General features: G+C 41.7%; 1 protein-coding gene across 8 annotated transcripts; it reads right to left on the bottom strand.

The window, feature by feature from the left end:
• Positions 1 to 227: 227 nt before the first annotated feature.
• On the bottom strand, positions 228 to 12203 carry LOC138168908 (dehydrogenase/reductase SDR family member 2, mitochondrial-like). 8 transcript variants are annotated; one of them, XM_069097888.1, is made up of 8 exons: positions 12020 to 12203; positions 11598 to 11775; positions 3536 to 3637; positions 2170 to 2240; positions 1509 to 1560; positions 1052 to 1202; positions 634 to 679; positions 228 to 339 (listed from the first exon to the last, which is right to left on the bottom strand). In XM_069097888.1, exons 1-8 carry the CDS (start codon positions 12157 to 12159, stop codon positions 228 to 230), a joined length of 852 nt encoding a protein of 283 aa, XP_068953989.1. In that variant the 5' UTR covers positions 12160 to 12203. The 8 variants fall into 8 exon arrangements, with proteins under 8 accessions (XP_068953989.1, XP_068953991.1, XP_068953992.1 ...); XM_069097890.1 differs by lacking the exon at positions 634 to 679 and adding an exon at positions 948 to 961 and having other exon boundaries at positions 228 to 381; positions 1068 to 1202; XM_069097891.1 differs by having other exon boundaries at positions 634 to 686; positions 1068 to 1202.
• Between the last annotated feature and the right edge of the window lie 432 nt (positions 12204 to 12635).

Here is a 12635-nt window from a genome sequence, read left to right as displayed (position 1 = left end):
AGCTCCAGCTTCAGACTCATAAAGTGCTTGGTATAGTGCCTGGAATGTAAGAACTATATAAATGTTAATTCCATTACTTTCCCTTTTCTAGTTTCCGGGTGCTAATGAAGTTCTCCCATGCTTCTTACATTCCCTCTTCTGTCTTTATCCAACTTCTGTCCAGTTCCCAGGATCAAATATACTATTTACCACCCAGAGTTACAGCTTCATGTTCCTTGACAGGCGCCTTATATGTTGGGGGAGAAGCCAGATACTACAATGCTCTGTCCAGTGATGTAGCTGGAATCTGGAGAACACAGGAAAGATACAGTTCCCACACAGTCTTCTGGTTGTCCAATCCTGGATGGAAGAGGAATAGGACTGAGGTCAGAAAACCAGGCTCTAACTAATCTTGTCTTCTGTGTCTGTGGTTTTAAGGAAAGGACCCAGGATGGCCTCCATTTTTATGGTTCCTGCAGTTCATAGGCACCTGGGGGTTTATTCCATGCAGGGATACATGGTGAATTCTTCATGGGGCACTCCTACTTCCAACTCACAACCCCAAATCCAGGACTATGTTAATCTCTCATGCACTAGAATTTTCCTTCTCCCAGCTCTAAAGAAGGTACTGTATAAAGTTCCCAAACTATTTACCTCTGCATTCCATATATGTTCTTAATTGATTGTGTTGCCTCTGCTTCTTGGATCTGAATAAAAGCAAAATATTGAAAGGTTCATTGTGCTTAGGCAGAAGGATGGGAGGGGGCGGAGGGAGGATATAAAAAGGGAATAAGCATGGTGTATATGCCTGTAGAGGATGAAACCTGCTCATGCCTAGGGAAATGAAATGGAGGCCACTGTGCACTATTTTTCCCAAAAAAGATTAAAGCTCATATACTGCTATAGGAAAAGAAGAGTCTACCCAGGTTCAGAGTATAAAGACTAGAAAGGATTAATAAACCTAAGACTGAGCCTCCCAGTCCTGAATGGGTCTCTGTAAGAGTTGACCTGGACTTGACCTGATCAGGAATTTAACCATCAGAGGGGATGTTGAGAGGGTTAGAAGAGTAACCCCAGAGTCTTACCACGACATTGCTGAAGTTAGTCTTGATAATACCTGGAATCAGACAATTCACCCTGATGCCCTTTGGGGCCAGCTCCATAGCCAGTGTCTTAGTGAGGCCCAGCAAGGCAGTTTTACTGGTGCTGTAGGGGCCCAACTTCTACAAGGGAAAAAAAATCAGGCAAAATTCCCTGGGATTAGAGAAGAGGAAGTCTTTCCAGGTTGCTTCTTTGTGTCTTAGTTCTATCACAGGTTGGGGGAATATTTTTGGACTTGGACTGCCACATTTGTCAAATGATGATAAGACCTGCCCTAGATTTCAAGGGGATGCGATAAATTCTGAATGATATAACAGATGAAAATATATGGCAGCAGATAGGTATAAGAGAGTTATTATTAGAATCTAGGATTTAAACCTTTTCTCTTGTACCACTGTGGCCCACCCAAGTTCAAAGTTACTACTTACTGGACATGGGATATAGGCTGAAATTGATGATACCAAGATCACAGAACAGTCCCTACAAGGAAATAAACAAATGGGATGATTATAACTGAGAGACCATATATTTTTAAGAGATTAGCTTTTCTAGTGATATAGAAGCTATTAAAGCTAGTGGGATGAGAACAGGGTCTAAGGTCTGTGATAAGAAGGGATTTGGTGGCATCTTATTGGTACTTCTGGGCAGAAGTTGAGTTCTTAGGGTAGTGAAGTACTGGAGAGCTTCTGATCATGGGGGATGGACAGTATCTCATGGGCCCCATGTAAGACAGCTAAGTGGAATTACAAAATCATAGAACTTAAGAGTCATATTAGCCCTCAGATATCTGTGAATCTTGTCTAAAAGTTCTCTGACAAGTGGTCATCCAGTTTCTGGTTGAAAAGCTCCACTGACAAGCTCACTCCCCTCCAGCAGCAGCCCATTCTATGTCTGAACAGTTCATAAAAATGGAACAGGCTTCACTTAGGGAATCCCTACTTCAGGGCTCAGAGAGAGACTGAGAGAGTTAGTATAGCCTTGGACATACTAAAGAGAGGTCATCTAATTGTTCGTGTCCTGGTTTCCCTGCTCTGCTTCATCCAGTTCCTCTGCCCAATAACCCATTTATTCCCTTCCTCTGTTGCATACCCTCTTTTCTCCATATAAGGCAACAGCTGGCCCAGTAACAGGGCTGGGGACTTCACATTCACGTTCAGAATCTGAATTCAGAACAAAAAGGAGATGCAATATGATTATTTCTGATTTCCTACTCCTGTTGGGCATGCTGAACTCTGTAAATTTCACTGCAGAAAGTGACTGGAATGTGGATAGCTCCTTCTTCTATATGAGGTCCCCAATAAGAAGGAATCTGGGGATATGTTTAGGGGTCTGAAGAACCCTGTCTCTTCCCAAACACGGTGAATATGCAATTTAGGAAAATCTCTTGTAGTTGTTTCTTCCACAGTGACTTTCTCCTATCCAAGTCAACCTGTAACAGGTTAAGAGAAAACAAGAGTAGAAGTAATAGAGGGGAGCTAGTTTATATAGGCCTAGTTAAATGGAAGAGACCCAAGAGGCAGAATAGGGTAGTTTAAAAATAGAAAGGGTTAGGGGCGACCAGGTGACTCAGCGAGTAAGAGCACCGGCTCCAGTGTCAGGATGACCTGGGGATCAAATCTGGGCTCAGATACTCAGCACCACACCCAGAAACAACTGGCTGTGTAACCTTGAGCAAGTTACTTAACCCCGATTGCTTAAAAAAAAAATGCATTGTAAAAATAGAAAGGGTTGTCAACAGATGAGCCCTTTATGGTGACCCCTTGAAGAGGACACTTATTCATTTCCTCTGAGGGAAGTTGAGTGTAGCCTCTCTGGGTCAATGACAGTAATCCAGCTCAGTAGTAATGACTAAAGCTGAGGCCATAGCACCCTTTTTGTGTGGTACTGTATAAATTAAAGATCTTCCTGGTGAAAACCATAAAAGGTAGGGGGAAGCAGAATGACCAATAGGGCATATCATCTGGGGTTCATGGCTGATGTTGGGACTGTGGGGTCTGAGAAGAGTATCTTTCCTGGAACTGTGAAGGCAGCTATTCTTTGGGTAGGGCAGAGATTTCCTTGTCCCATCCTAAAGGGTTGATTCATGTGCCAGGCGATAAAAATGGCATGCCAGGAGACAGAATGCCTTCCATTTGGTCTATGACATCAGAGGAATCCTGAGCCAAGACAGAGGGGGTAAGGCCCTACTCCAAGGTTTTGAAGACTAAAGTGCTTGCCCCAGGGTTATGCCTGTGGAATGTTTGTGAATAGAGATAAAGATTTAAAAAAACCTAATAGGATGGGTATCCATTTTCTTGGCATTAGGAGAGTTATAGATGACCAATTTCACGAGATGATAAGGAGAATGACTCTGTGGGAATGTAGTTTACATTTGAGTATATTATCAGTTATAGCAGATAGCACATGACACAAGGATCATCCAATCTGACTCTAAATCCAACTCCTAAGGCCTCACCTTGTCCCAGACCTGTTCACTGGCTCCCAGAACGCTCCCTACTAAGGGATTAACTCCAGCAGTACAGACTACAAAGTTGACACCTCCATATTGTTCTACAACCTAGAAGGGAAATAATGAGATAGAAAATATGGGGTCAGAGATGATGGCAAAGTAATAGCCTCTTTTTCTCTATGTCTCTGTGTTTGTTTCTCTGTCTCTATCTCTCTTCCTCTGTCTCTTTCTGACTCTTGCTAGATTGGGAGAGTGTAGTCTGACCTACAGACTCACTCATTGTATATGGGATAATATTTTCTATAGGCACATAGACTTAGAGCTGGAAGTGACCCAGGGAGGCCACCAGATTCAAACCCCCAAATTTGCAGAATGAGGCCCACAGAGGTTAAAGTGACTTGCCAAAGGTCCTAGAGATAGAAAGTAACAGCTGGGACCCAGATCTTCCTGACTTAAAGCCTGCTATCTCAACCACTAGACTACTTTGTCTTTCCTTGCTGGAAGCTAGACTAGACTTATCTTCTCCTGTCAGACTGGGAATTCTGGCTGTAACAACAACAATAGTAACAGAACCTTTATATAATGCTTTAAGGTTTTCAAAGTTCTTTACAAAGACTGTCTCATTTGTTAGTCACTGATGCAAGGCCAATCTTTTCATGTTTCTCTGATTGACTTTCTATTATACTCCTGTACTGCTTCAAACCTCTTCTCTCCTCCAGTCACCTAAGCCACACCTCCTTCTTCCCTCTATCTGGGGGTCTTGCCACATACTACCCCAGTTCTCTGGCCCAGTTCTATACTTGAAATCATCACTCCCATTCTTTCCATTTTGCTCCAGTCTTGAAGGGCCAGATGACCTTCTCTTAGCCAATGCCAACAGTTCTACACATCAGATTCTCTCCTTTCTCCTCTCAGATATTATCTTTCATTCATTCCCATTTCTCCTTTCCTGCTGCCTACAATCATGCCCTATCTCCCCATCCTTAAAACAAGTTCACTTGATCCTCCTATCCCCTTAAACTATCATTCTATATCTCTCTTCCCTTTCACAGCCAAACTCCTTTCTTTTTTTTAAAGCTATCTGTACTATTTGTCTTCACTTTCTCACCTCCCACTCATTTCTTAGCCCCTTTCTTCTGGCTTCTGTTTCCTGTACTGACTGTTCCTTTAAGGTCACCAGTAATCTCTTTATTGATAAATCCAATGGCCTACCCATCCCTCTATATACTCTCTCCTTTCTGAACTTGCTCTATTGTGGTTCTCTCCCTACCTGTCTGACTACTCCCTTTTAGTTTTCTTTGTTGATCATCATCCATGGATTGCCCCTTATGTGTAATATACCTCAGGATTCTTTTTTGAGCACTCTTCTCTATCTCCCTATCTGTGATCCCATCAGTTCACTTGGATTCAACAAATTGTCTTTATGCAGACAACTTCCAAAGCTAAAGAGCTAGCCTCTATCTCTTTCCTCAATTCCAGTTCTAATTGCCTGATGCATCACTTGGATGCACCATGGGTACCTCAAACCCCACACGTCTGGAACAGAACCCTAAATCCATATTGCCTTCTAATTTCCCTTTTTCTATGGAAGGAACCACTATCCCTCAATTCACCCACATTTGTAACCTTCTACTCTCTCACTCCTGATATCTAATCTAGTTGCCAAGTCTTATAGATATTTCCTCCACTACATCTCTATCCCCTTCTCTCTACTCACACCACAACTAACCCAGTATAGACTCTCATCATCTGTCATCTAGACTATTATGTAGACTCCTTGTTGGTCTCCCTGGTTCCAGCCCCTCTCCTTTTTGTAACTTAGCCTCCTCATATAGGCCAAATTGACCATCCTAAAGCACAAGTCTGACCATACTACATCCCCTGTGTAAGACATGTCTGTGGTCCCTGACTATTCCTGGGAGAAAATACAAACTTTCCTTTTGCCATTTCAATTCCTTGATAATCTAACAACAGTCTGTCTTTTTAGGCTGATGCATCACTACTCTTCCTCATGTACTCTTATGTTCTGACTGCACTGGTCTTCTTGCTGCCCCCATACACAGCATTTTATCTCCCACTTTTTGCTTTTCATAGGCTGTCTCCTATCCCTAGAATGCTTTTTCTCTTCACAACCACCTCAAAACTCAAATCAAGCATTGCCTCCTTGAAGAGACCTTTCCTTTATTTTGTATATATCTTTCATTTACTTATCTGTGAAAGTACTATACCAATCCTCTCCTCAGTAGAATGTAAACCCCTTGAGGTCATGGACTGTCTTGCTTTTATCTCTGTGTCCACAAAGACAGTAAAGTTCCTGGCATAAAGTAGGCACTTAATAAATGCTAATTGATTGATTGATCGATTCTCATAACAACTCTGAGAGATAAGTACCACAGATAAGGAAACCAAGTCTCAGAGAAATTGTGACTTGCCCATGGTTAGTAACTGTTGGAGGTGGAATTTGAACCCACACCTCTCCTGAGTCCAGGTCTAACATTCTATTGTATCATACTGCCTCATCCATATTAAATGTTGTCCTAGAACCATTCCTCATAGGGTTGTACACTCTGTGAACCTTAAAAGGCTAAACAAATGCATTCTTATCATTACAATACAATTAAAATTATCATCCTTGGCCCAGAACTCAGATTTTGGACTTAGAACTGGGTCCAGGCTTGGTGAATCTTCCCACTAATTACTCTTTGCTTGATACCTCTGTCAAGATATTAGGAAACACCCTGTTTTCCAGAGCTAAGGTCCAGGAAACCAGCTATGCCCTGAACTTGGCATAACAACAATCCTTTTCATTCACCCTCTAGATGATCTCACCCTCTGGCAAAAGCACATAAATATTGTATTGCTTTGACCAGCAACAGGTGTTCTCTGAGCTTGGACAAGCACCTGATGTATCCATGTTCTGGTCAAGATACCCTTCTATGAATCAAAGTCATGTCATTGTTGCTGTTACCCCTCATTGTCAGGGTTATAGGTCATTGCATATCCATTGGTATAAGAATTGAGATCTCCCCACACTGCTTCAGGCGCCCTCCCCCCCCACCCAGCGGAGGTGCCCCAGCAAATGTGCCTAGAATATCCCTTCCTTGCTTGCAAGCTGTTTCCCTCACTTTGAAATTAAACTTGTGTTTGATTCCTGCCTCTCTTATCTCAAGCTGCTCTGTTCATATCTAGCCATCCACAGGTTAGAAGCTGTTTTGATCTGGTTGACTCCTACAATCTTTTCTCTGGGAATCTCAGAGTATAACTCATTTCTTATTCTATGTAGATATGTATAAAAGGGCTCTCAGTTCCCATTTAAAGCACTCAAGCTAATAACATATATTGGATACAGGATGACCTATATTTCATCACATAGAAATGATGCAAAACACATGAAGAACTGATAAGATCCCATTTACAATCAACACATAAGCTCTTCCCTCTCGGATGAATTCCACCTTTCATTCAGGGACTTCACAGTTTTCCAGGCCCATAGTGCCACCTTGTGGTAGATTCTTCCTGGAAGGGAGACATATTTGTGGTCAACAAAGATATGCCCCTCGAGTCCCTACCCACCCCAGACCTATATAGACTTCTAAATTGACAGCACTATCCTAAGGTTGGGCTTCCCCAACTTTGGAATTTTGCGCTTGGAGTTGCTAGAATCTCACTTCTCTTTTCATCAGAACAGCACTGTCTGTATAACTCAAGGTGTCAGTGGGCAGTAAGGTCCAGATTTGTTCTTCCACATCATACTTTGGTCTCTTGCTAATAATGCTCCAGTCCTGGGTCATGTGTTGCTTCTCATCTTTGTAGAAGACTTTGTTCAACAATTTGAGAAGAATTATTCCTCTGCTCCCCAGCATGTTGGGTCTAGGAGTTTGGCATTGTCCAGGAAATCTCCCTCTTCTCTCCAGGAGGAAGTGGGAGAGACAAAAAATGAATGCTTTTTAAGTGAAAAAAAAAATTGTCATGACTCAAAGAATCACCTACCATGTGTCAATAGATCAACAGTTACCCAGGGAAAATATGCTCCCAACACTCTGCAAGGGAGATTAATTATCTCAATAGGGATGTCCATATAGAGATGTCTTGAGGCCAGAATATACCCAGAACAAGGTCTCATCCTTTAATCTTCTTACACTGAACAAGCTGTCATTTCATACCCTATTAAGGACATATTACTAAAAAAAAATCCTTGGACAGAGAGATGCCTTTTAGGCCTTACCCTTTTACCTTCTGAAATTGACCAGTCTACTCCTAGTCACAATTTCTACATGATTTTTCTTCAATATTTCAAGGATCCTTGTAGGCACTCCTGTCTAGAAAGATTGGAACCCCTCTTTGGCTTGGTTGGCTAATTTTGAGAGTTGCTTGGCCTCTCTGTGAAGATCCTTTTTAACTTAGCTAGACTGGTCTTCAGTCAAAAGACATAGAGTCTTTCCCCAGACCCATACACAAAACTCTGCTCTATTGACATATCCCAGAACACCACATACCCACACATCACAATGAGGCATTGGAGGAGGTCTTCTATTATCATTATTACATCATTTAATTATTCCTGCATTAAGTTTGGTAAGTTAAGAGTACTGGGTGACCCATTTCTTTTCCTCTTGATAGATAATGAGATGATATTGCCATGGACACACATTCTGGGACAAATATAGCTAGAACCTAAGCCTGATAATGCAATTGTGACCTAGAGTGCAACTTACAGGTCATTTAATTTTAATAATAGAATTTCTTTTTCTCTTCTTCCAGTCACAGTCTTTATTCCAATCACTTGTTTCTACCTTTCTTTCCTTTGAACAAATATTGGTTAAGTGACTACTAGTCCAACCTCCAGGTAAATCTGTATTTGACGTCTCACTGTGGTGTGAAGGTAACCCTAGGTTCTCCAAGGCTGTGCCAACAGAGCCCACTCTGGTAGACCTTGCTAAGTAGAAATGGCTTAAACTTGGGACCCCACAAAGGACTAAATGTCTGTTGTTCAGCGGCCAACCCAGCTAAGTCCAGATAGATTCATCACTTGGTTGGTCACAAAATACTAAATCTTTTGACCACAGGAACTCTCAACATCCATCTAGCAAATCATGGAGGGGTTGTGATCTGTGCTGATGAAGGGAAGTACTCTCACCAACAAATCACAGATCTTTGAAGTATCTAAGCAAAGACTCATTATGACCAAGACACCATCCATTGTATCTAACACAATAATATTCCATCCTCTAATCATTCCTTGTCATGCTGCACTCCAGATTTCCTCTCCAGTTTTATATCCAGAAACCTCACTCTGACACTAGAATATTCACCCATTGGTAGTATCCACCATTACTCCTTGGCCTCTCCCTCTGATTGGATGGCTCCTCCCAGAGTTTCTATTGAAGAAAGACCATCATTCCAGACCTCAAACTCCCTGCCCCGCCCCCTTCAGCTCCCTTTTGTGTGCTGTCTTCCCCTATTAGAATGTAAGTCCCTTGAGGGCAGGAACTATCTTTCTTTCAACTTCTATTTCTATTCCCAATGCTTAGCATAGTGCCTGGCACATATTAAGTGCTAAATCAAGGTTTGTTGACTGACTAATTATTCCCATATACTTGGAGTCCCTTCTCTGAGGAGTTTACCAGTTCACTATATGCTTCTCCTCTATGTTGCTTTTTAACATCAACATTCACATTTAAGAAGAGCATCCTTTAACAGAACCAAGACTGGAGGCAGGTGATATAAGTACCCACCTAGGGTACAGAAATGAGTGTTTATGTTGGAAAGGGGAGAAGGGAGGACAATAAAATATTTCCATATTACTCTAAAAAATTTTTTTGTACCTTTTACTTTTACACCAGTCATTCTCTCCATCCCCCCACCACTGAATCATCCCCCCCTTTTTTTTTTTAAATAAAATAAAGCTAAAAGTTGTTGTTTAAGAGTTTTCAGTCATGCCCAATTCTTTGTGACCCCTTTTGGGGTTTTCTTGACAAAGATACCGAGTGGTTTGCCATTTCCTTCTCCAGCTCATTTTACAGATGAGAAAACTGAGACACACAAGGTTAAGTGACTTGCCCAGGGTCACATGGCTAGTAAGTGTCTGAGATCAAATTTGAATTTAGGAAGATGAGCCTTCCTGACTCCAGGTCCAGTATTCTATCCACTGTGCCACCTAAATACCCCAAAACTAAAACTAATGATTACATTTCATAGTGCATAACAGATGCCACAGCTGTAGTTCCCTACCTTTCTACTGAAAGGAGATAGACTTCATCATCAATTTTCTAGGACTGGGATTCAGTATTACCTTTGACATGTTTCAATATTTTTGTGAATGTATGATATCTTTAGGGTAGGTCCTGCCTCCAATGGTGCATATTGCAACCTAACCACACCTTCTCTTCCAAAATCATCCAGCTTTATCTGGATCTTGTAATATTTTGCAAATACTAGTGAAACACTCAGGCCAACCATTTGCTATGCCTCATCCTTACTCTATGGGCAAGGTCACCTTATTTTCCACTTATATATCCTTGATGAGATTTTCTTATGACTCTTATCACATAATTAGTATTAAGATACAACTATCTCCCACACACCCTTGTGTTACTCACTATTTTGATTTTTCTGAGATTGTGGCATCGCATGATTTGTAGTCATCTAACATCACCAGAATGTTGATGTTAAAATATTGTTTTTAAAAAATGAATATATTTTGAATGACAGAAAATTCTGCTCTTCGCAGTACATGGGTCCTTATTTTTTGATAGTCAAAAGTTACATGCATTATGCTTTTAATGCACAAAAGCAATCTCATTTCAAGGCACTCTGTGAGTCATCACCCACTTAAAACCATAGCTCATGGGCCTTTCACTGTATGTTTACTTTTACCAGTCAGCCACAGGGCACATTAACTCAAAGCAAAAGACATTTAATCAAATAAAATGATAGTTTAAACCACAAGAAAAGGTTCCTCCCATGCACTACATGTTGCCAAATATTACCATGCCATTGGAGTGGAAGGGGACATACATTAAGAAAACGTTACCAAGAAGAGCACATGGATGGTACATGTGGCCTGGACACATCAGTGAAGGGGCAATCACAAAGGACCTGTGTGGCCAGCACATATGTAAAGAGGGTATGTGCCCAGAGCAACTCATAACTTTGATGACCTAGGGTTGCTGATGTTCTCTGGTGATGCCATTGTGCTGCTCTCTTTCAAGAATCATGTCTGCTGTTCTGGTTGCTGGTGGATGATTTCACTGGTCTTGTAATGCCTTCTGGGTAGCTCTATTGGTCTCATGGTCACCAAACTACTACTCTCCATTATCAGATTCTATGCTTCAACTCTGAAGGGTCATCAAATGGCCTTTTTGGTTCCTAAAGGATAAATGAAGTAACTAGGAAGCCTCTCCTTGACAAAGGCACACTGACAGATATTTAATCCATATCAAAGGCTATGAGCAATGACATGCAGCTAAGGACAGTGAACCAAATGCCAAATCAGAAAGCCGGTAGGCAAAGGTTAAGTCTATTCTTTTCACTACCTATATCTAATGCTGATATGAAATCCATTGTCCAGATAATTGTCGTGATAGGGTTAGAAAGTCCATGTAGTTTACCTGCTATGCCTTGTCTTCTGCTCCCAAAATTTATTTGGGGAGTGGGGGCGTCTGATAAAGAAACCCCCACAGTAGTTATGGAGGCTGAGGCTACAAAGTCCATTTTGCTCCCATGATGTTTTTCAGATTGTCATGCAAATGAAGCTAAACAAGATTAAAAGCTAAATGAAGAAGGTAAGGTCATTGCCCTCTACTCTCCAGGATTGGTTCCTGCCTTTATTTTGTGTATCTTTTAACAATTAAAAAAAACTGATCTTTTTTGCTATGTTCAACCCATTATAACACTTTACTTTCTTCCTAAACACTGAAGGAGTAAACTGGCTAAGGGACACTTAAAGGCAACATTTCAAATCTCATGGATAAAGAGAAACTAAAATTCCCAAACCCTGTCTAGTGGTGAGTCAAATGGTCTGTCTGTTTTTTCTCTCCACTGTCTACCATCACCTTTGATCACTCACCATAGTCACTAGCCTGTCACGATCTTCTGCTTTCCCTGCATGGCACACCATGCCACTCACACTCAGTCCCTCTTCCTTCAGTGCTGCCACAGCCCGATCAACATTCTGCTGCTTGCGACTGCTCACCATGACATGGGCTCCATCCCGGGCCAACCGTTGTGCAATAGCAAAGCCAATGCTACAAAAGAAATGGAGACAGAAAGACACCCTCGATTGTCTCATTCCTTAGCCCTTTTGCCCTCTACCTCACCTCCCTGGTGGCCTCCTCTAGTGGAAAATCATAATCCTCAGCCTCTTTTGACGTTAAGGAGATGGACTCTATACTCTCTAATGAATTAATTAGACTCCTGAGAGTATAGACCTGATTATTGCAGATCCAACAGCCCTTCACATTCTCTAATTAAGAATTTATTTTTGCTCACCCTTGGGTGGACCCAGTGATCAAAGCCACTTTGTCAGCCAAAATTCGCTTCTTGTCTACACCATTGCTGCTCATCCTCACTGAGAGAGGGACCCTGGGAGGGAACAAGGCTCCGCAGGCAAATGACAGTGTCCTGAACATGTCAATCCGTGTCTGGTCTTCTTCCCAGTAGATTCAGATCCAGGGAGAAGCTTGAGGGAAATTGTCAACACTGGACATTGGACAATGGACAATCATTTATCACATAGGTACCTCTGACTCAGTATATCACGGAAGCTTTCTCTGACACACACACCCCTGCCCCACCTTGGCCCAGGAATTAAAGAGCCAGTATCACTACTTTGCTTTGTCTTAGTTTGTTTGTCTTTCTTTGCATCTCCAGAGCTAAATTCTTGTGGGATTATGTATGGTTTGTGAAGAAGTCAGCAGTTATTTAGGTTAGAGATGACGCTGGCTGTGGTCTTTCTCATAGCTGATATGTTATGGAGATATTTAAATGCCTTTATTTTATAAAGCAATTGGGGTTAAGTGACTTGCTCAAGGTTACATGACCAGATGTTTCTGGGTGGGTGCTAAGTATCAGAGCCTGGATTCAATCCCAGGTCATCCTGACTCTG

The sequence above is a fragment of the Petaurus breviceps genome, unplaced genomic scaffold, assembly GCF_028583685.1.
Source record: "Petaurus breviceps papuanus isolate PSGF00001 unplaced genomic scaffold, PetGlider_PUasm1.0 37, whole genome shotgun sequence".
Taxonomy (NCBI): domain Eukaryota; kingdom Metazoa; phylum Chordata; class Mammalia; order Diprotodontia; family Petauridae; genus Petaurus; species Petaurus breviceps.
Note: the sequence above shows the minus strand (reverse complement) of the source record. Positions and strands in the feature narration are given on the sequence as shown.

Bases quoted from the DNA above. Each gene is read 5' to 3' on its own strand.
- LOC138168908 (XM_069097885.1), bottom strand. From the start codon at position 12,159: ATGTTCAGGACACTGTCATTTGCCTGCGGAGCCTTGTTCCCTCCCAGG. The intron at 3,638-11,597 runs GTGAGTGATCAA...TTTCCCTTCTAG, and splicing joins GTGACAGGCTAGTGACTATG to GTTGTAGAACAATATGGAGG. The intron at 1,203-1,508 runs GTAAGTAGTAAC...TTTCCCTTGTAG, and splicing joins CAGCCTATATCCCATGTCCA to AAGTTGGGCCCCTACAGCAC.